Here is a 25,217-nt window from a genome sequence, read left to right as displayed (position 1 = left end):
GTTATAAATTGCACACTGACTTTTCTTAATGGTACACAATTTGGCGAACCAAACTATGTACTATTTGGTCAGATTGCAAAATCATCTTTCATAGGGGGTCTAGGAATGACCTGCTTAATTTATATTCATTAGGCAGGTCACAATTTACAACCCCCTGTGACTGGCTGCAAACACAGGGATTTTGGCCGGCAATTAGCAGCAGCACACCATCACTATAATTGCATTCCCAAACAGGATATTTTGCGTTTTTAAAGCAGCAGGAGTTCTTTAACCGAATCAATTGTCTTTTTAAAAAAAATGATGCCCCTTGTGACAACCTCAGGAGGAGAAGGGGTAGTGCTTTTAAACAAATAGAAGTTTCTTTTTGGGGAACATAAAAAGGAGCAGACTGAAATCTCTTGGGTAATACTCCCCTGGCTATGCCAACTCGATTCAAAAGAGCAGGGAGCCCTCATTTGAGGAGTCAGCAAAAGGTCAATGGTTTGCAACCAAAATTGCGGTTCCAAACCATTGACACATAGATTACCGAATCACAATTTGTAAGAAACTTTACGTTGAAACCACTTCCAAATTTAAATTCAGTACCAGTTGCAAACCCCATTTTATGAGTTGAAAAACCCTTTTCTGACTCATAAAATGGGGTTGTATGCCGGAACAAGGAGTTTCTCAACTCTGCATACCTAAACAAATCGGTCTGTACAATGACCGCATCTTAACCATGCATTGCTTTACCATCCATGCCTTTACCATGATTTTTCAGGGTAAAGGGGTATGAGTGGCTAAGGTTAAACGCCCTTCCCCTCCCCTGGAGCCCTAAGAACAACCCCCCTCCCCTAATCCCTAAAAAGGACCCCATCTCCCTTCCTGAGCCCTAAAAACAACCCCTAAAAAATACACCCAACCCCCCTCCACCCCAAAAAACTATCAGGAACCCCATGCCTAAAAACTACCCTGAACCCCCACCCCTAAAAACGACCCCAAACCCTCACCCAATAAAACTACCCCAACCCCCACCCCTAAAAAAATGACCCGAACCCCCATCCCTAAAAACTACTCTGAACCACCACCATCCCTTAAACCTACCCGAGCCCCCTCCACACCTTAACACTACCCGAGCCACACCATCCCTGAACACTACCACAAGCCCTCAACACCCCTGAAAACTAGCCTGAACCCCACCATTGCTTAAAACATCCCAAACTCCCACCACACCATAAAACTACCCCGAACCCCCACCATCCCTTAAAACTACCCTGAATCCTCGCCTCCCCTAAAAACTACCACAAACCACCCCAGCCACAGTCCCACTTACCTGTCCGTGTCCACTTCCCGACGCTCCTCTTTCCCCGGCCATTCCAAACACTAGAGTGCATTTACCTTAACCACGCATGTGGGTGGTTAAGAATACGTTGTTGTTAGGTCAAGCGTGGTTACGCTTGCGGACTTCCGGAACTCGTGGCTCTGGCGTAATTGTTCTGGATGTTTTCCATAAAATAGGTGTTCTATATTAGAAACAGCCCTTTTGAGGTCACAAACTCTGTAATTTTGTAAACCACAGATTTTGCAACCACAAAAGGGCTAAGTACTTCTGCCCAATTTTTCTTCTTACAAGCAAATTTTGATTGACACACACCAACACATTCAGATGGTATCCTGTAGATATTCCTTTCCGTGCGGTGACTAGCAGCGTCCTCAACTTGAAAACTGTCACCGATGATTCTTAATATCTAAACAGAACCTGGTGGGATGTCCTTGTTTATGACCAAAACTTCTCTATTCCTCAATATGCCAACAAAATAATTGTACTACAATGTATCATCTTGAAAAGACATCTGGTGCCTGAGACCATATGTCAACAAAGTGCAGACATAGATCGCCAATGTCTAGATGAGGATATGTGGCACTTAAATGGAGGTTCTCCTCTTCAAAGGGCCTTCACACTACACCAAGATCCTAACGTGGCTCTCTAACATGGCTAGGACAGCTTATCTCACTGTTACAAAGTGCACAAGTCATTGCATGTTTATGAGGATTCCAACGTGTGCAACAAGTAGTATGTGAGTATAAAATCCTAAAAAATGTAATTCCCCAAGAGACTCTTAAGCCTATATTTATAATGGTAAAAGTAAAATACACATACCAGAAAGAAATCTATTCCTGCCATGTCAGAACAGGCTGAGGGAGTCACACTCAAAATTGGTCCATGGCACTTCTGCACATACGCAGACAAAAAAACGGAGGAAAACTGCCATTTGGATGTCCCACAATTGTCTTCAATTGAATGGGTGCAAAAACAGATTCTTTTGTTTGGTTAAGCCCAACGATAGTGCTCGAATGACTGGTGACCAGCCAAACTTGGCCCTGCCCCTGTGCCCAGCAGAACAGCTAGAAATCTAGGTATACTTCTGAATGACACTCTGCCCATAAAAGACCAGAATATTTCAGCCTGCGGCATTTGCTTTGGCATACTGCACCTTCTTAGGAAAGTCTTTCAGTGACTTTCTTTTAGTTCTTGAAAGACACTCATTCAGGAACTAATCATCAGACGCTTGGATTACGGCAATGCCCTGTTCCTCGCTATAAATGAATCCTTTGTAGCCAAAATTCAGGTAGTTCTAAACACTGCTGCCTACATGGTCAACAACCTGCCTCCACAGACACCATCACTTCCCACACTTAGTGCCCTTCACTGGCTCTCCAATAAGAAAAGAACACTGTTTAAACTCCTTTGCCTCATTTACAAATCTCGGTCAGGCTTAGGTCCAAAATATCTGTGGGACAAACTTACTCGATTCCTCCCGATGGGAATCTAAGATCTAAAAATCAACTTCTGCTACATCCCGCGCATTCGTACCTCAAAATATGGTGGCCCGGCATTTTCGGATATCGACCTGCACCACTGGAATCGGCAACCTTTTTGTTCATGTCCCAGTTTTTCTGGTTTTAAAAAACATCTTTAAGTGTGGCTGTTCTAACTAATTGCCTCTCACATCTCCTGACTGGCGCAGCACTAAGTCATTGCTATACCAGGAGCCAATTAACAACTGTCCCTTGCAATAAATCTTTGTAAATTTAAAGACATAGTGAAGAGATTTTGATGAAATAAAAAAAACTCTAAACCTTGGTCTAGAAATGAACTGACTCAAATGATTCCTGCGAATACTGGATTTGTGAAAATGTAGGATGCCATAAAACAGATACAAAGCATCAGCCGTATTATATTTCTGAAGCAGGACAATCCTATAGCCAGAAATCCTCTCCGCCTATGTTTTCTTTATTGGGATTCTCTGTTTTACTATATCTTGCATGGTTCAAGTGACATTTCTAAAGAAAAAAACAACCTAAAGAATAATGACACAACTAAGACTAAGTTTAACACAACTAAGACTAAGTTCATGGTCTTACATAAAAATAGATATGTTAAAGGGAAAGTGGTTATGGATGGAGTTAAATTGGAACAGACAAAAGTATTCACTTACTTGGGTATCACCCTATCATCCAAATTAGATTGGAGATACCACACTAACCAGCTGGTCACAAAGCATGCACAACTATCGGGAGCACTTACTAAGGAATGTTATTTGTCACATACCAGGCCAATTACTCCAGTTTTAAAGATTTACGATGCGAAAGTGGGAGCGGCAGTCCTATATGGAGCGGAACTGTGGGGACTTAGTAATTTAAAAAAGTTGACGGTGCGCAAAGTAAATTCTTGAGCAATATTACAGGTCTCCCGGTTTCTACTTCTCTGATTCCTCTTCGCTACGACCTGGGAATGTATTGCCTCAAAGATATGGCCAGATACAGATCAGCTGCCTACTGGATGAGATTATGGGTTACCCCGGAACTCTCTCAGTATGCACAAGCCTTTCTCGAGGTTACAGATGCTGATAGGGCTCACAAAATATTATGGTTGAGGGAGGTAAAAGCAATATATTCGGCCATGGGCCTATCCCCATTGTGGGATGACCCAACAGGGAATACCTTTCCACCTAGGAAAACATTTAGAGACCTGTACTGGAACATGCTTGAGGTAAAACGATTTGGCCGTTGTATGTAACCATCAATTATGGCAGAATTCCTAGGACTGAAACACTCTCCAGTCTTTGAGGGTTACTGGGACTGGATTACCACCCCGGGGGACAGGAAGAAATACCACCAGTTCAGGGTGGGGACATTACCACTCAATGCCTTCACTGCAAGGTGGCGCGGGGGTCAAGGCTTTGTCAGCCCCTTTTGCCCCACCCAGCAGGAAGACTTTGGGCACATCTTATTTGCCTGCCCTGAATATAAGGTCCCTAGATTATCCTGGTTAAAACCCATTTGTGTTCAGTTAGGTCTCAAAACAGGTTGTGAGTCTGTCAGGATCCTTCGAACTGACAATTCCCAGGCTGTGGTTATAGCTGTGGCTAAGATCCTTCACTGGATGTGGATCATCCGGTCCCGTAAAATGAGCTTACAGTGATATTTTAGTGGCACTTCCTTTCTCCCTAATGTCTTTTTATGGGTTAACCTCACCTGAAACTATAGAATGTTTTTAATGATGAATTTATAAAGTTTTAAACATTTTATTTTTTTTAACTACAGAAATGGTTTTAAAAAAAATAAACTGTATAATAATGTTTTTTAACTAGATTTAATTAATATTTGCTTATATGTATGTAACCTATGTGTTAAATTATTGTTGGACGGCCAATAATTGATGCAGTGTTTAGTGGTGGTTATTAACTGTTAATGGAGGGTAATTTTAAAAACTAAAAATTTAAGTATTTGAATATGACTAGTTGCTGTAAATGTCTTTCACGATCTAAAAATCGAAATAAAGACTTATGAACTTAAATTGACAGATAATCAATCTAAAAGGTATTTAATGTTCTCTCAGTACCCACAATGGTTACTTGAGCTCAATAATGTATTTATGTATGAGAAAGACACAACGGATTTATTGTTTGGTGAAGCCCAACATCATTTCAATAATGTAATGTGATTCTTCCAGAGGGTGTATTCTGGTATAAGCTTTACTTGGATAATTCTTTGAGTGTTCCTTGACAGTTTCACATATTCTCCCCGACATACCACCCTGGCCTGCAGAGCAGACTGATTCCAGCTAATGCAAGATTCAACCTTCAATGTCAAATTTACAAAGTCGGTGACATACACAGTGGGACTTAAGCCCATCTTCCTGAAAACAAGTTGGGACTATTTTCTGATAGAAGTCGGTAATGAATTGAGAAATGGTATCTGTTAAAAGATAATTTTCCCAGAATTATAAGTAAATCCATTACTATAAGATTAGGTCAGCATGCTAAAATAGTTGCACTTTAGCAGTACATTGAATTTTAATTCAACAGTGTAGGTGTATAACCCCTATTTTTATTATTCGCCTTCCAAGCAATTTCCTGTTATTGTTATATCCCAATCCAATTTCAGACACATTTAAAAAAAAAAAAAAAGCTGAACACAGGTACATTTGATGTGCTTCTAGAGAGTCCATCTGACAAAATTAGCCACAACACACAAACTTTATAGCCATTGCATTTCAAACTACATTTTGATTGGCTTAGGCAAGATACCACTTTTCTGATGGTTGTCAATGCATTCAATTTTAGAAGAAACTCTACATAACTTGTACATACCCGTAAAATTTCTCTGCATATATATGCTATCCACTCTTCCTTGAGGGTGTTCCCTTTTGTATTCTTAATTAGATCCGTGACCGATCCTGCACCGCAAAACTCCATCACCAGCTGTCAAGAGAATACAGAAGCAAAGTTTACTATTTCTACTTTGTGCATCTCATCAAATGCAGTACCATACACCATATAGGGAACTTGTGCTGCAGCCCTCATTAAATGTATCTGATCACTGATTAGGCTCTATTTGCAGCATAGCAAATAGTCACAAGTATCATGATGTCTTGGAGGAACACAGAACACAATACATAGAAGTACATACTGTTTCAGCATTTCACCTACCTTTTGAACATACAGTTGTCTCAAGGACTACTGACCATGCTTATGCTACTGTTGATTATTAGGAATTGTCATAATACTCATACCATCTGCTGATTGATATAGTATTTTATATCATTTTCTTACACCTACATATGGAATGTGTTGATAATCTTCATAGCTGAGCATAATGTACACATTTTAAATACTTTATGCATTGTGAATTAGTCTGTATAATTAAAAAAAATGTAAGTCTCAAAAAGGAACTTGAGTGGTGTCAAAGTCTAAGAATCAATTCCTTCTTTCAACTGATTCTGCTTCTCAAGCAAACCCTATTCCTAAAACATACAGAATGTCTTCTTTGACTGCAGCAGCAACAGACATGTTGTATTCTATTTGCAATACTACACCACAGTTGTAATCATTTAAGTGTGCCTTCCCGGTGCACTTTTAACAGATAGCAATCATGTTCATGAATGTAGAAAACAGTATTTTATTCTCTCTGGGAACATCCACATACAGCCCTACTGAAATGATCGGCTGTTGTCATTTGCATTCATTACATCATGTCACATATCTAGACACAAGAAACCATGCATTTATTCTGGGATGTGAACATGTTTGGCTGGATTTATTTTGCTTGCAAATATCAAGCTCACTAGAATATTGAGGAGTCTGTGTCTACTCTTTCTTCACATCTTTCATGACTGCATGATGCATCATATGTAAATTGAGCAGTGTAGCTGATAATTAAGATATGCTATCATGCACTAGATGTGAATAAACACAAACCAATGCTATTCTGTGAGTATTTAGGTACTGTATACAAGATTACCTATAATGGTGCATATTATGTGGGTATACTTCATATTTGCTATCTGCAGGTTGCAGTAGGCAAAGGTTCTAACACTAACATACAGGTCTATTTATAGATAGATTAGTTGTTACCCATACTGCAGAACATATCAATTTAAGATTGTGACAAAGTGCTGACTCACAAGGTCCATGATTCAGACTGTGGTCAAGTCACCAGGACGTACACACATATGTCATTCATCCACAGAAGGACAGTATGTACATGATGGATAATAAATGTTATAATTTGAGAAATGAAAAAAGTTATATGTTCTGTAACGTGTTGCTATTACTGCGCCTGCTATGTTTACCTGCATAAAATGGGATTATATGGTTATGTACAGAAAAAGAAGCAACATATTAGCAGCTGCAAATCCGGTTTCATGTCCAATAATTGCTAATTATAATAAGGGCTCCAGGTTCAATGATATCAGTTTTTTTGACATTTCAGTCTGTATTTATCCATATTTAGTTTTTGGCCAACTTATTGGTATTTATCCTGCTTATTTTGATGTTTAAGAATAAGTGGGGTTTTAAAATGGCAGATTTCCGCATTTAAACATGCACTCACACTTTTGCGTTTTAGCAAATTAAGCACCCAAATATAACAAAACACTAGACCCGCATGTACATATTAGCTTTAATTTTATCCTGTTTTATAGCTCCCAGTGGGCTCTACCAGCAAAGCTGGTGGCCTTGAATTCATGCAGGACAGCATAGAGAGTCATTTGGGGGTGTGTGGATCATTTGACTTGTTTGGCTATAAATAGCTTCAATATACAACAAAAGTGTTAAAAAGCACAATGAGATGTCTTACGGAGTAACCATTTACTTTGCAGCGAGGCAGTGAACCAACAATAGATATGAAGGCGGCTCAGTAGTCCTTGGTTGATTTAAAATGTTTCTCTATGATGATATTGTCGTGTGGTGGAATTTTTTCAAGTTGTGTTCATATTTTCATCAGGGCTAGCTCCAATTAATCCAATTCACTTCTTTTTATTGGTGGGGGGGGCAAGAGAGAGATTCATCCTTAGTTTATCAAAACGGGGGTTATTTTTTATTGTCTCCTTCAGGCAAAAGTAATATTCGAGTGATATTTGACATGCAAGAAAGTCCACCTATTGCCTGAGACAAAATCCAGCCAATTCCAAGTTAAAGGCCTACAGTGGGAGTGAAGGATTTAAACATGTCCCAAAGTGACAGAGGCCTGCCTAATGGGTCCTAGGCCTCAATATGGATTCACAATGACCCAGTGGACCTAAAAATGAAAAGCATACTGGTCCAACACCTAAGGCAGATGAAATATTTTTCAAGGAGGCATACAAGACTGCCTGATATATTTTTGTCTGATTTCACAGGAAATCAGTGCGTTAAAGTCTTGTTTATCCCTACAAAATGTAAAAATTAATTCAAGCTGAAAACTGATGTAACCAAATTCATGAGAAAAATCTGATAGAAAACGTTTCCTTTAAACATGCGTACACAAGGTTCAGAAATTGAGAAACAATCTAAAGAGTGTTTCCAGAGATTATTTCCTGTCCACAGCTAATTAACATAAAAATAGATTTTATAAAAAATAAAGATATTGAATCACATCACTATATTATCTGATTAAAACAATTTTAGCATACAAATATGATGATGCAAGAGTTGAACGTTATAAATAAAATGGCAAAGAACTCTAATACACTTCTCTAGCAAGCCTATTACAGTGGATCACTTGAAATTATAAATACTATTGGTAGCTTTCACAAAGAGGCTATTTGCCAAATAAGTGAAGAAAATACATATAAGGTATAAAAAATTATATTTCACTTGACATTAAAAATATACTTGATCCGATATTGACTGTCATTGACAATGGCTGTGTCATAAAAAAACTTCTGACTGTGATTATATCAGTATTTTGTTTGATGCTTAAAATTCATAAAGATCATAATAATTCGAGAAAGAATGCAGGAATACATTTCATATCACAACAATTTAGAAGTTATACCAAAGTTAACACATTATAGTTGAGCAAATGCTCAATATTTTCGAAGTGCAAAATCTATAAATTATGATTACCCTTGGATCTTACTAAGGCAAACCAAGTCAAGGCCAACAAGGTATTTCCTCGAGAACGGTTAGACTTCCTACTGTACCATAACTATTTTATATTTGAAAATGTAGAATACCTACGCTATGCGGTAATGGCCATAGGATTGCAGGAGACAGCTTGATAGGGAAATATCTATATATACGATGAAGGTATTAATAACTAAAATCCACATGCACAGTGTATGTTAAACAGTTTATATATACGGAATTTGAAAAGGTACTCAAGAAGAACTGCAGGTATTTTGCCAACAATTAGAGGTTGAATGGTCAATTCAAATTTTCTTTACATTTTAAAAATTTTAAAGTACATCACATAAACATACAAGTAAAGTTGTCAATAAGGAAAATGAATCACATGTATGTCATAAACGAAACAGAAACTAATTTCTGTTCATCCTCAATTTTCAGTCTCCGATTAATTTAGGGATTATCATACAGTCAGATTATCAGAATATGAAACACAACAGTCTCAAACCATTTTCAGTTAACCAATTTAGGGCACAACTCTATGATAATCAAACACTTTGAAAAAGCATAAAAGTAGGCTACAACACTAAAAAAAGAAAACTTACTGTTTATAAAAAGCAAATCTGAATAATATATCATATTTGTACAAACTATGTTCATCTCTGTCAGGATCAGTAAGAAAAAGTAGTTTAAAAGAAATAACTTCCTAATTCAGATCCCCTGCAGGTGGATATGATAAAAGAGGAATGTAAGATTAATATAATACGATAACATTTCTAAAGCAGATTTAAACCATGGAGCGACAGATTATATGGACAGGGAAATTAAATGGATTTTATCCTTGCCTAAACTGTATTAACTTTAACTAACTTGTTAAGTTTGATACAAAACGATGCCCTTGTGAAAACTACTATATTGTCCATGCCTGTCAAAGAGGAGTTGAAGGAATACAGATCAAATATCAGGAAAACTATCATTCTGGACAATTGCAAGACATTTTAGAAAGGGTTTTCCACAAGTATCTAAAAGAAGATTTCAAATTGTTGAGGCAGCAATAAAAAGTTTAAACACAGAAAAAAATCATTTTTGATAAGTAAGCGAAATTTGTCATGTCTGAAAGAGATAAACTACGAGAGGGATTGAAGGGGTTTCCTCAGAATAATTCTTTTTCAGCACCCCAATAAATACCCCTAAAGGATGGCCCCTACACTGGAAGAGTAATATATTACGACTTACTATATTCTGGTAATGACTGTATAGGAGTAAATACAATGAAAAAGGAAACAGGACAATCGCCCCTCAAACATAACATATTCATAATCATGTTGAGATGCACATGCTCTCAGTAGATTTACAAATCGTACTATAAATAATATTGGATGCTTGAGGTGTCATTAGCAGAGAGATTTACAACCAGAAGAAACACAGAATGTACACAACAATAGGCACAAAGCAAAATGTGAATGGTGCCTACATAGAAAACCATACAGAAAAAGAAGCAACAGTTTTGGAATGTTCACAAACGTTGAGACAAGGGATCTACTTTACTAAAGGACTAACATTCGGAAGGGTCTATGTTACAATCAGATGGAGACAAGCAAGTACCACTTCAAACTATGAATATTGACAGCAGAGGTAATAGGTCTGGGCTTAATGTGCTGGCGCTTGCAGTATCAGCACATTAGTACAAGACACATTGGAAGGGAGCAGCCAGGAGATGGTCCGAGAGGACTATAGTTGGAAAGTGTCAGGCACTACCAGATCCCACAAAATCCCCATGACTTGTGGAGTCCCCCAGGGTTTCAAAGTGTCTTTTGTATTCTTCAACTTCTACATGGAGCCATTTGGTTCTCTACTCATAGATATTCACCAATATGTTAATGATGCACAACTCAGCTTGAATGTCTCCTCTGCAGCAGACATCCAATGTCTCAAATGCTACCTGCATGTCATCCAGACCTGGATATTAAGCATCTACAGGAAGCTCAGCCTAACAAACACAGAATTTAGAAAAAGTACAAACCTAACTCACTGATATAAACCTTGACTGCTTTGAACCCCGACATTCACCAAATGTCAAGGAACTTGTGATACACCATGGATACTAACCTCACCCTCAAGAAACACATTGCCAAAAAAAAACTAAGTTGTCCGGGATGCTAGCTCTCTTCTAAAAAAAAAGTGAGACTGTATCTTCCAGAAAGAGGCTTAAGAACTGTTGTTCAAACTCTCATACTCTGATTTCTTGAGGAGTGTAATGCCCTGCTTCATGGCATCCCCAACTCCACACCTGGACCTCTTAAGGGCATCCTACATGCTGCAACACATCTCATCCAGGCCCTGTAGAAATGTAATCACATCACCCTCATACTGGTGAAAGTGCATTGGCTCTCCCTGCTTGTCCGCACTATCTTTAACCCCTCCCCTGCTGATGACGGAACCGCTCCGTCATCAGCTGCGGTGGCGCTGTGCTGATGACGGAGCGGTTCCATCATGGCCGTGCCGCCGCGCCTGCGCGGCGCTGATTTCGCGCATGCACGGCGCGTTCTATTGAGCGGGCGGGGCCGTGACGGAACCGCTCCGTCATGAGCACAGCGCAACCGACGCTGGTGAAGGAGCGGTTCCGTCACCAGCATGCGCCCGCCGCTCTGCCGCCCTCCCCCCTTAGCACTGCGGCGGAATAGCCGCCGCAGTGAAGGGGTTAAAACCACCTGCATCATTTACAAAGCCATTATGACCAGCAACCCCACTTATCTTGCAGACAAGCTCACCACCTCTGGTGGTTCTCAGCACACCTGCAGCCAGTACACCATCAGACTGCAGACTAAGCGTAAAAAAAGAAGAAAGCAGGTGTTTTACATTTACACACCCAGAATATGGAACAATATCCCTGTATCAATCAGGACCACCCTAAAGCTGTTCCAATATAGGATGCAGACTCACCGCTTTAAAGAACACTACATCACAATGTATTAACAGTTCACACCCCAGCTACCTCTTTCATCACTCATTGGCTTTATGCTTGCTAAAGTAATACCATATACATACATACATACAGCATAACGCAAAAATGCCCAACATGTCTAGTTATATTACTTCTAATAATGTAACTATACAATGTTAAAATAATACAAATGTACCTAAGAGTCATTTTTTGTACAATGCTTGTTTTTGGCCATCATTGAAAGTAAATAATTCAAAAAGATTGAATAAACCAAGTCCAAGAGAAAGCAGGTGATAACACTATCTTGCAGCACCTTTCCTTCTATCTATGAGAGAATAATATTTATTGCAACTGCTCCCTCCTGAGTTCGCCATCAACTTTTGCAGCAATATCAATAAAGCATTCCTTTGCTATCAGATAACAGTTTATGCCTTTCTCAAGAAATGTGCAGAAAAAGAAGCGGCTAACCAGGAATGCAGGGGGTTCCATGAATCATGTACGCCCAATTCACAAAGGGATTTTCACTCGTAAACATATTTACTGCTGAAGACTCCTGATTTATGCCTCCTAGGTATTCTCAAAAGGATACGTTGCATTCGTAAATCCATTTACTCATAAGCAACTTACACCAAAACAGTGTACAACAGTTATTTGCAATACAATCTGTCTCGTCTTTATGACCTTATATGTATTTAGCTATGCAGCACATTAACCTGGGTGCTAAAAAATCTACTGCACTTTAACATGGTGGAAAGTAAGCACCAAACTGCATGACACGCCAGGTATGGGAACACATGGAGAGAAATATTGCCTTTCAGCAGGAAATGGTATAGCCCAAAGTTCGGTTTTTAATATAAAATCAGGGCCTTTGGTGGTCATATGACTGAAAATACAAGATTTGAAATAAAAATTGTCTACGGGTGCTCATGGAAGACAATTTCTATAGACTGAAATCTAGAGAATGCTAAAGTGTTTCTGGTATTTTACTGACTTCTGCTGGTCGTTTTCTATCAAGAAAGTTACATAGAGGTAGTTGCCATAAAAATAAAAAAAGAAAGTCCCTCAGCAGAAAGCAATTCTGGTATTTTACTGACCTCTACTGGTCGTTTTCTATCAAGATAGTTAGAAAAGAAAGTCCCTCAGCAAAAAGTAATTCTGGTATTTTACGGACCTCTACTGGTCCTTTTTTATTAACAAAGTTAAATAGAGGCAGTTGAACCGAAAAAAAGTCCCTAGGTGGAAGCAGACAAGTCTCCAGAGCCCACAAAGTACATACACATATAAGTATATACTAATATATAAGTATATACCAAAGTATATACAAGAGGTCTCAAATGCTCGACCTAAAAATGTGGGAGTAACTGCCAGGCAAGTGGTATTTAGGGGGCAAGGGGAGTGTAGTGAGTGTTGCAAGTTGTAGGTAGTGGAGTAAATGTGTGAAATTCAGTAAACACTGCATTTTAGGAGCATTTAAAAACTCCTCTTGAACATTTTTTGTTGTTGCAGTTTTATATAGCGCAAACTCGACCCGAAGGTATGAGAGCGCAATGCACGAGCACCAGTTGCATTACAGAGGGGCGCGGGAAGATTAAGGGGCTGATTACGAGTCTGGCGGTCATAAGACCACTGGGTTCCCAGTGGCGGTGGTCCATCTGCCGCATTACAACTTCAAAAGTCATTGCGGCGGACGACCACTGGCTGCGCCAGGGAACAGTTGTTCCTTGGCGGTGGCAGAAATACTCCTCAATGCAAAATGCTCAGCTGGACTGGCACAGTGCCGCTGAGCATATTACAAGTTCCGCCACCACCAGCCATTTCATGGCGGGAGCCCCACCATGAAAAGGCTAGTTGTGGAGGAACAAAGGGGGCCCTACAGGGCCCCAACCCCCAACACAGGAATACATTCAGGGGAGCACAACGTGTGCCCCCCTCTCTGTATTCTCCTAAAGTTCCAGCATTGCATGGACGTCACCGCCCATGCCATGCTGGAACTTTTTTTCCGTTCCCATTGCGGTGCCTATTTTCTGGGTACCGCCATGAGAAAGGCGAAAGACCGTCCGCCGTACATGAGTTACACTCGTAAATAAGGCAGGCAGTCCTTGTGTGGCTTTGGCCTTTCACATGAGGAATTGTACAGTGTGTATAGTTCCGAATTATGCAATGTTCATCTCAAACAGTCATAACAATTCCAGGTGTACACTGCGAAGGTTGTGTGAATTGCCAAAAAGTGTACAAGTCGACAGAATTTTTAATGCGCAAGGGTATTTTGCATGCAGAAAGTGAAACAATCAAAGTTGGCTCACAATTTATAAAGTCAAAATATGCAGATTTGCTTCCTGAATCTAAGCATGCCACTTCAAAATGGAGAAAGTCTGCACACATGCACAACCGCATCTATTCACACACTTCTCAGCAACATTTTAAGCAATGTACAGCTAACAGTCCCCTGCACCATATTTAAAGCACTTCTCTGTATGGACCAAACTTCAAGACACACACTTGCCACCAAGCACATGAAAGAGGGTCAGGATTCAGATGGGACTGTTACTTCTAGACTTCATGAAGCAATTGGAGATGTGCTGATTGGCCTACAGTGGTGAGGGACCAGAAGAGGTGGATCATTTGATGCTCCTAGAGGAGTGGCCATTCCACAAGACGCCCAGGATCATAAGTTTGTGGGTATTCACAGAATCACAGACATTTGCAAGGCCTTTCCCACACTCTTTGGACCTAGCCATAAGTGTTGTTTAACGTGTGCAAAAGGACTGGTTACACCTCCATTCCTTAAGAGGGTGTGGGGGAAGGAAATCACCACATGGAAAAGTAACTTCCTAGTCAAGCAAGATATACGCTTAAACTGCGTTTATATAGCGCTTACTATCCCTGACAAGGCGTGTTTGGTTAAGGCCAGGAAATGTATGAAAAGGTTAAAATTCCACGCAATTTGCCATTATCCAGTGAGAATCAGGAAAGATACATACGTCTACCGTTTACCTAGGACTAAGCCTATACATCAGAAATGTATCACTTTTGGTGAATCATGAAAAAATAACGTTTTTGTAACTTGCTTGCAAAGCAGCCCTCTCATATTTTAATATGGTTGACAGTGCAATTTTTTTTCTACATCTTAGGCACAACATGTGTTATAAATGATCCAGAAACAAAGGGGAAACACAGAAAAGTTCCTGTGCAATACCACTGATAAATGAATGATGGGAACCGAACATGTACATGGTTAATACTTCACAGTAAGTTTTTGTTGAAAACACAGAAAGGACAAACACAGGCCTCCACTGCATCGGATGTACGCCAATCTAAACAGATCAGACAGAAACGAATCCTGTATGCACAATACAATATACTAATATTCTGTTAACACATATACCTTAGTCTTAGGAGACCAAAGGGCCCAAGCACTGGTAGGGGGAGGAATTTACCCCTTAAATAAATGTAACTTTCATTGTTGCATCCTTAAGCTACAACACATACAAAATATCTAAAATCTATGAAAAAGAATGTTTCACATTTGAGTACTTTCAAGAACATGACGGCATTCAACGAAGGCCACCATTGGTGCAACAGCTGGAGTCACACTGGGGCACGGGGAGGTGCAGTGGCGTAGCATGGTCAGTGGCAATACATTTCTTGTCACCCCGGCTTGACAAAATGGCAAAAATATGTATTTAAAAAACATATTTTTGGCATTGTGTCACCCCCTTTAGTGATTACACCCAGGGCGGCCTGCATCCACCACATCCCCCCTGCCTACGCCACTAGGGCAGTGGGGTCCACTGTATCCAAATGTTGCTTGGATTACAGCCCCTGCCACCTTTAATCTGCCACTGTTGGTGTTTTTGCATGAAATATGAAATCGCATGATGTCTTTACTTTTCCTCCCAGACACAATGCTGCATCAAAAGCACATTTGTACAGCCAGGGGCTTCGCCTCAAAGGCACATGGCATGGCCACAGCTCTCAACATGCTTCATGGTGTCAGGCATCAAATATGTGCCATGTCCCACATGCCTTGTGTTTCTCACTGCAATCCTGATCAAGAACAAGCATTGGTAAATGAATTAGGTTTCGCCTATGTGATTAATAATGTGCAGTTTTTTGTTGTAAGTTGTAGCTTGCAAAGTAGTTGTACAATATAAGTTACAGAAAGTCTGTTAAAGTCTTACAATGTGTTTATGTACAAAAAGGCAATATATTGTGCGGTTACTAGTGGTATAGTGCGGGTAAAGACAACATTTAAAAAAATGAAATGAAGCAGGGAAATAATAGAATGAAATTGCAATATTATGCGTTTAGAGGAGTTGTGACAAATTTTGGGCCTGGTGCCACTGTACCTGCTACACCATTCAAATCATGCCCCTAGTGCCTGCAAGATAGCTGTGTATGTAACTGCCTGTTTAGTAATAAAATATAGCAATTCTTGATGTTTATAGGAGTTATGACTACTTTTGGCCCGGTTCCACTGCATTGTCTATACCATTCAAATCATGACCCTACTTCTGGTAAGGTAACTGCACTTGTGACTGCCTGTTTATAAGTACAATATTGCAATATTTGGTGTTTAGAGGTGATCAGACCATTTGTGGCCCCAGTGCCACTGCACCAGCAGCACCATTAAAATCGTGGCCCTAGTGCCTGCTAAATAACTGCACTTGTTGCTGCCTGTTTAGTAGTGAAATTTAGCAATATTCTGCGTTTAGTAGGGTCCCTGGAGCTTTTGGCCCCAGTGCCACTGCACCTGCTGCACCATTCAAATCAGGCCACTTTTAACTGCAAGATAACTGCACTTGTGACTGCCTGTTTAGTAATAAAATATAGCAATATTAGGTGTTTAGTGGGGTGCCTAGAGTTTTTGATACTGGTGCTACTGCAACTGCTGGACCATTCAAATCATGACCCTATTGCCTGATATATAAATGCACTTACGACTGCCTGTTTAATTGTAAAATATAGCAATATTAGATGTTAAGAGGAGGTTTGACAACATTTGGACCCAATGCCGCTACACCGCCTGCACCCATTCAAACAATGGCCCTGTTTGTTGCCTGCAAGAAAACTGCACTTGTGACAGCCTGTTTAGTAGTAAAACATAGCAATATTTGGTGTTAAGTGGATTTATGACTACTTTTGGCCATGGAGCCACTGCACCTTCTGCACCACTTAAATCAAGCCCCTTTTAATTGCAAGGTAACTGCAATTGTGACTGCCTGTTTAGTAGTAAAATATAGCAATTTTAATGGGGTGCCTAAAGCTTGTTTAGTTTAACATTTTAGCAATAATCTGGGTTTAGTGGGGTCCCTAGAGCCTTTGGCCCAGGTGCCACTGCACCTGCTGCACCCATTCCAATAATGGCCCTGTTGCCTGCAAGATAGCTGCACTTGTGACTGCCTGTTTAGTAGTAAAATATAACAATGTGGTTTGTGAAGAGGAGTTTTGACAACTTTTAGCCCTGATGCCACTGCACCTGCTACACCATTCAAACCAACACCCTGATGTCTGCTAGATAACTGCGCTTGTTACTGCCTGTTTAGTAGTAAAATATAGCATAGTTCTTGAATATTAACTTTATTTTTAACGTAATGTTTATTACAACATATAGATTTTGATCATAATGACCAAATAGATTAGGTTGAAAAAATCAATCCAATAATGGCTACAAAGTGCAAAAAAAGGTACTGAGGCATGAATAGGAAATGCCCCAAATGTTCTCTAAAGCTAAAGCATCTGCTTTACACAACAAAGTAATAAAAAGCAAGCACTCCCTTCGAAGCGGTCTGCCTTTTTCATAGGAAGAGATCTTATCTTCACAGTGAATGGGGCTTACACAGTGTGAACAACTTTAGTAGAAGTATTGGAAAGGATATTATGTATAAAGCGCGTTACTAATACCCGAGGGTGTCAAAGCGCTATATCAGACAAAAGAGGAGAAAGGAAAAAAGCATACCTGCAACACCCTAAGATAAGAAAAGCCATGTTTTCAAATGTTTTTTAAAACCCAATAAGAGTGTTTTGGAGATAAAGGTGGGTAGAGAATTCCATAGCTTAGCGGGCGTTTCGGCCACTACTGAGAAGGAGCAGCCGCCCCATCTGGTCCTGTAAAACGGGTTATCACAAGTTCTTTCTGAGAATACGATCTCAGGAGCCTCCAAGGGATGTACCATTGAAAAAGATATTTCAAATATGGTGAACACTTACTATGCATGATCTTGAATACCATGCTCAGAGCCTTTAACCGATAGGGAGCTAATGCAGGGAGAGAATCCAATTCCTGACTGACGCTTGGAAATTTTAAGAATCAGCTGCGCTATTGCATTCTGTACCACCTGGACCGTATTAAGGGAGATCACATTGATGTCCAGGCATAGAGCGTAGCAAAAAAACTGCCAACAGATGACCGGAGCAACGATGATTGAATGGTGCAGTTCAGACGGAATAGGTGACAAAACCTTTCTCAAAACCCTCAAAATATAAAAATAAGTACTAACCGTGTGGCTGACCTGTGCGTCAATGCTAAAAACATCATCAAAGATGACCTCCAGATGTTTTGCAGTCCTAACCGGGACAGAGAGAGAAAACCACATACTGCTTGCCACCAGGAGTTTGACCGGAGGGTATTCTGCATACCAGGCATTTGCCAGCACTTCAGGCTTGTCTGCATTAATCTTCACTGAATTGTCCTTCGTTCAGCAAGTAATGCTGGACATTCACCGATTGAACCTCTCATTCGAGATGGAGACCATCATTTGCTTGTCATCATCATAAGATCGTACCTGAAAACCGAAGAACTGCACCAAATCGTCCAAGGGAGTCATTCAAAGATTAAAAAGGGTGGGCTCAAAGAGCCCTGGGGCACACCACAAGGAAGACTAAATGCTAGGCTCCAAGGCCTCCACAGCTAATGATATGGGCCCTGGTTGACATAAATGAATGGAGAAGCTGCAAGGCATTCTCAGCGAGTCCCACTTGCAGCTAACGCTGAGCCATATGCGCCGGGGAGACGGTTTCGATGCCGCCGATGGGTTGAGCACTCTCAGAAGCGCTGCTCGTCCTGATCAACCTGTGTACGGATACAGTCAGTAGCCGCAATGAGGAGAGGCTCAGTGTTGTGACCGCCGTTGAACCCATTTTGACAGAGAGATCCAGGATTCAACATATTTCATCAGTTCAGTATTGTGATAATGAGTTGTAGACCCACCTCACATGTTCGAACAAGGAGATAGGGAATGGTTACATAGCACTACACGTAGAACAACAAACAAGCATTTGGCATAGTCATTAGGTCTTGCCTTTGGGATGTTATAAGTGTTTAGCCATGCATCACATTGTCCTGGATGCTGTGCCCCCAGGGGTTGAAGAGGTACACAATTACCACACACTGGGTCATGCAGTGTGATTCAGGAATACATGCTAGCCTCAGGAAACATTTATAGACACATTCCAAGGCTTTTTATGCACATACAAAAAGAACAGTGCCTCGCTGCAAGTCAACAGCACCATAACATTCTATGCGCGACTGCATCAAAAAAGTATTGAACAGCCAATGAAAAAAAGCAGCTAAGTACTTTCCAGTTGCGGAGACATCACATCCCTCCTCCCCCAGGCCTCTACTCACTAGGTGCCCTTTTCTATAGTTTTCCATTCAAAAAAATGCTTGCACCATCCGTTTACCAGCAAGCCCCCAGCTTCACTCTTTGTCCCAGCCCCTTGGGTATAGGAGCACTGAACACAGCAACAACAACAAAATTCTGCCATTTATCAGGTAGTTTGGAAATAATGAATAAACAGGGATGGTGTCTTTATCACTAACAGACATGCTTACTTACACTGTGATGCTGTGTGACAAATGATATCAGCTCCCATCACACGGTCACCCGGTGAGAAGCCGATATCGCACAGTGGCTGGGAAAATGAGCTAAAAAAGCACTATAAAAAGTGGATTCCCAAACTTTGAACTGCAGATATCTATTAAGGGGTGTGAAAACACCCCAGGAAATCGCACAAGCCTTAGCAAGCTTTTTTGTTTTTGGAGGAGGGGGTTTGGGGGCACGGTGGGGGTAAAAGAGCCTCTTAGGTACTTCTTGGTACAAGGCGCCACCACTTCCAAGTTCCAAACCCCTCCCCACAAGGTGAGATTTGTGTTCAGATTGGCAGGAATGCACTTAATCTCCGCACACCTAAAAACAAAACAAATAACCTGACCTTGTGTAATGTAACTGCTGCTTCTGTAAAGCACTCCACTGCCTTCTGGTCAGTTGAGTTTGCGCTCTATAAAAATGCTCCCAAAATTAATCTGACCTTGTGTGAGGTAACTAGCATGCATGTAAAGTGCTCGAACACCTTCGGGTCAATCGAGTTCACATTATATTATGATAAAATGCCTCAGAGTCCCTGGGGATCTGCTGTGAATGTGCTTTGAAATTAGAGATCTGAGAGGAGGACGACGACAGGAAGAGGCAGTGGGGCAGAAATGCCGTGACATGGGAGGAGGTGGGAAGGACGAATACTGCTCCCATATGTCAGGTAGAGGGAAAATAATGAACAAACAGGGGAGGCATCAGCATCACTTAATCTCTGCGCATCTAAAAACAAAAAAAGGTAACCTAACCTTGTGCAATGTAACTGCCTCTTTGTAAAGCAATACCTTTGGGTCAGTTGAGTTTGCGCTCTATAAAAATGCCCCCAAAAATGTATCTGACATTGTATAATATAACCAGAGCTAATGTAAAGCATGTACACCTTCAGGTCGCTCGAGTTCACATTATATAATATAAAAAAGCATCAGATAAAATGCGACAGGAGTTGCACAAGCCTTGCCCTTAACTGTGCTGCAAGGTTGGGCTGCTGAAGGAATGCTAACTGAGGCTTACTAAAACAACAAGCAGCAAAGGGGGGAGGGGTTTGGGGGTAATCCTCACCCTTTGAAGTCAGAGAAAATAAAAGAGGCGATTCCAAAAACAGCATCTGACATTTCATCTTGGTATTTGAATGGTACGGGGAGATTAAGTGACAGGTGCCAAAGCTGAACCACAGAAGACAGTGACATGAGCAGAAATCAAATAAAATAATAGTCCCCCAAATGAACACAGACACAGAACCGTATCGTTAATGATGATTGGGCAGTGCTCTGCGGGTGGAAAGTAAACACAAAAATGGAGGGACAAAGAGGAAGGATTAACCACTTGAAAGCAAGCATTTTTGAACAACAATCGAAGGAACAAGAAAGAAGGCAATGGGCGGGTTGTAAGTCCACAGAGTGAATACAGCAAGTCTTGAAGAGACAGAGCATGCAGTGCCTAGGCTCAACATAAAAAGGAGTGGGAAATGGAAACGCAACATAAAGATGAATGAAAGGGAAAAGATGGGAGCGGAGGAAAGGAAGAAAAGAAAAATAGAAGCCTGGGAAGGTAGGAATTATTGTTTGTGGGTAGGAGTGGAAAAAGGAGTTGAAAAAAGGGAGGAAATAGGATGGCTGCTGAAAGACATTATTGAGATGGATCATGAGGAGAAAAGAGGGTGGAGGGCGATGGTGATTTTTAGAAAGAACAAAATGTTTAAGATCTGCATTACTCTAGCTCCTTACCGAGAGGCAGGACATTGGCAGAGAGAGTTTATGTGGTCTGAGCAGAGAACAGTAGTCTTGGAAACTTATTAGGTTTTAGTTTTAAATAATAAGTGTCAATTAGAAATAATGTTTTTAATATGGAGTAAAGGTTCACAATATTGTACGCTGAGCATAGTTGAGGTGTCTCCAAAGGGTTGTCATGCTACACCAATGGGAAGGACTACATTCGTTTAGGAATTACTGATCTAGTACTGGGAACCAATTAAATAGCTTGCCTTAAGTTATAGAGATAATCTTAGGAAGGCATGAGTGTGAACATGGTCAAGGGAAACTTGTGTGGTGGATAAGAAAGTGAAATAAAAGTTGCATACTTTAAATGACTTCCGATACAAATAGCACACTGATATAAAGTGTATTATACCAGGATGAAAAAGCCAAACGACTAAAGAACTTTTCTTTCCAACAGAAAAGGAATTTGAAAGAAGGACAGATATACTTTTATTGGAAGGTAAAAACTAAGCACAAATGACAAACTACTTTAACAGGCACTTTACCCACTTTGGAAAATGTGATTCATTGAAATTGACAGAACCCCTGTAGGTGAAAGCATTTCAAGACTCTTTCAAACTGACTCATGCAGCAAAAAAGACTAATATTAGTGAAGAAAAATAACCACAGGATGCAAAACAACATCTGATGTTTCGTCCCCCCCAAAAATCACTTGCAAAACAAGACCACTTAATAAATCATATTTTATGCCCCAAAAAGGTGAATGTGCCGAACCAGTGTAACACCCTTCATAAAATACATTTTTGAATCTCTTAAAACGAACATGCTGCACCGATAATAACATTGTAAAGATTAAAGCACTTATGATAATAGCCCTGTTATTTGGCACGCTAGCACAGCACAAGGTAAACAACTATTCAGTGGGTTGCAGTATTAATACACCTTTCTGCAAACCACACCTTGGAATGGGTGATAATGTAGTTATAATGTACTTCCGCCCTGGTGTCGGGTGAAAAAGACATCAGGCTCTTACCTGGTGAAAATTGTGCTGAGAAAAACTTTGTGTCTGATAGTTACCTTCCTACTTAGAATCCCAATTTGAATGCACATTCCCCTTTCTGCATGGATCTCAATTTATGGAGGTTTTGCGATGAGACAATACCTTACCAAATACATTTAAATGGCTACTGTTTTCAAAACAATCTATATAATGTTCTCAACTTGGGCAGGTTACAATAGTAAGCAGAAGAACTTTCTATGTATCAAATTCATTTAGAGGGTCTCTTAGGATGATCAGAACTAAATCAAGAATGCGCTTATTTCAGAAGATCTTTAGAGACCAAAATAAAGTATCAAATTACACCCCCCACTCTTCAAGTTCTTATGTGAGATCCCAGACATGTTTATATGTAGTTAAGTACCATGAAAACACAATACAATAAACAAGATATATCTCCATCTCAAATTAGTACCATTATGTCATTATGACAAATTTCTTTGGGGATCACACTTGTTAGATTTCACCAGCTCCCAAGAAGGACTGCCAGTTTTCAGAAGTAAAAAAAACAGACTGGTTTTACCATTCACTCACAAAGTTGGCCCAGAGTTACAGAGGTGTTTGTAATCCCTAAAACCTGTCAGAGTAAAGGGAAAGAGCCACCCAAACTCTCAGAACCAGTACACACACAAAACTTTGAATTTTATAATAATTAGTATTAGTTGTGTGTTAATCTTATGCAAAATGTGTGAATACAATTAGCATCATAATTTTGACTACATTGTTGGAGTGAATACATTATAAACTTCTAATATTGATCATCACACATCTAAAACAATCTAGCTTAAATAACTCTGATTATGCCGAATGGTATCATATTATCACTTAGTTATATTTTTTTACTGCCCCATCTAACACTGCTGGCATACCTCTAGACCAGGTGGTGCACAATTTAGTGGCCCAACAGATAGCAAGCCTCTGAGCAAAATAGTTTCTCTCTCTGCCCCCCCCCCTATTAAGGAAAAAGGATATACCCTTTCTCTGGAACAGGAGGGGTCTTGCTCACTTGAAAACCTGTGTTTGCAACACCAAACATAAGAGAATGCTTACAACTGAAAACATTTCAGAAACGCTGAAGCATTAGTTAACTTTGTACCCCATTAGCAAATAATATGCTCTAACAATTCAGAATACTCTTCTTGCTACACAGCCATATAGAAGATGGGTACTTCTATAATAAAACTGAATAAAACAATTTCAATCAAATAGAAATAGAGGCTCAAGTAACAAAATGCAATGGAGATCTTTACACACTTAGGGGTATAACACAAAATACAGAGGTGTGCTTTTGTTTGCTCTTTTACGTTAAGGAAGCTTATGCTTCAAACTAAATTATAACTGGGTTTGCAAACAGTTAAACATAACTGTCTGAAAGCCTATCAAGGAGTGGTGGGTCAGATCCTCTAGGACAACTACATGGCTCTAAAGATAACCAACGTACCTGTAGGGAAATCCCACCAAATAGACTTAAAGTGCTTTGACATTGCCTTTTGTTAGGGAAAAAAAGGAACTATAGACATTGTTTCTTTAATCTTGCTTAACATACCATAAAAGAACAAGTAGAATAGGATGAGAATGAGCAACAATGGTTGTTGGTCTAGTAAACTCATTTTCGCAATTTACTGCCCATCCAAACACTAATACCTTGTGGGCTATGGAGACAATTGTCCATGGTATAGGTCAATTTTTATACAGTGAATTGTAAATGGCATTTTCTACTAACTGTTTATGCAAATACTTGGTCATTTTGTATCTCTGGATACTGCTTAATAATGTAGCCTTGCCCAGTGCTCACAACGAGAATGACCAGAATAGTCTTGCTGATCTCACATACATGGTGCCTGCCCTGAGCCACAGACTGTAACAACAACAGAGTGGGTTTGAGAGAAAATCAGTTCTATTAGATGATATTGCTCTTGCTGTAAAAGTAATTTCAGAAACCTTGTACTCAGCCTAGAGACTGAGGCATTCCTTTTACGCACCTTTGGGCTATAAAGTCCATTCTCAAGCCTGTGTATTTCAAAAGTAGTTGTTCATCCATTTACTGTTTGTCAGAATCTGTCTTTGGGGGCCCGTTGCAGGTCCCCCTTCACCCGGAAGCATCGATTGGGGCCTGTGGGGGTACCCAAGGGACCCCTCTTCCAACCATGCACAATGTGGCAGGCACCATGGGGTGCCCGCCACAAGGTGTAAGGTTTTCCCCACCCACCCCTTTTTTCAATGGGAGCCTGTGTATTTGGTCGGAACACAGGCTCCCATTTAAGGCAATTAGCATCCAACCGAACGATGTTGGGAAGCATTGTAATCAGTCATTTGGACTTTTAGAATCCCATTCGTTCAGAAACGATTCAGACACTGAATCAATCGGATGAGTTTCTTAACGAGATCGTAATCGCCCCCCTAGTGTTTAACCTACTGTCAGTTCAAGAGAGGACTTGTTACTGGGTCTAATCAAAGTTGATGGGGCTAGTTTGGGCTAGTTTATGATAAATATATCAGTTTCATTAACTTCCTAATGGATCAGACTATCTCTGATTTATTTTCGACGTCTTCAATTAAAACCATCGATATAGAAAGTGGTGAGAGTTAGTGTTCTATGTATCCATATTATGATGGAGGATATGATGGACAAAAAACTATCCATTGAGAATAATATTTCCCCATTTAAGGTTGATAACTGATTCAACGCAAGAGCTGAAGTCGAGAGAGTCCATATATGAATTTGTTTGTGGTGGCCATTTTGTAATCATAGGCATG

At 40.2% G+C, this 25,217-nt stretch overlaps 1 protein-coding gene across 19 annotated transcripts in view; it reads right to left on the bottom strand.

Annotated features, from left to right (window-relative positions):
- TNIK (TRAF2 and NCK interacting kinase) overlaps positions 1-25,217 on the bottom strand; it is a 724,668-nt gene that overhangs the window by 281,816 nt on the left and 417,635 nt on the right. For all 19 annotated transcript variants that reach the window (XM_086944405.1, XM_086944396.1, XM_086944403.1 and 16 more), the window contains exon 5: positions 5,637-5,747. In XM_086944405.1, the coding sequence (XP_086800531.1) occupies positions 5,637-5,747 (111 nt within the window). The remainder of the gene's footprint in view (positions 1-5,636; positions 5,748-25,217) is intronic.

This window comes from Lissotriton vulgaris, chromosome 11 (genome assembly GCF_964263255.1).
Source record: "Lissotriton vulgaris chromosome 11, aLisVul1.2, whole genome shotgun sequence".
In the NCBI taxonomy this organism is placed as follows: Eukaryota; Metazoa; Chordata; class Amphibia; order Caudata; family Salamandridae; genus Lissotriton; species Lissotriton vulgaris.
The sequence above is the reverse complement of the archived record's forward strand: the minus strand, read 5'-3'. Positions and strand labels throughout refer to the sequence as shown.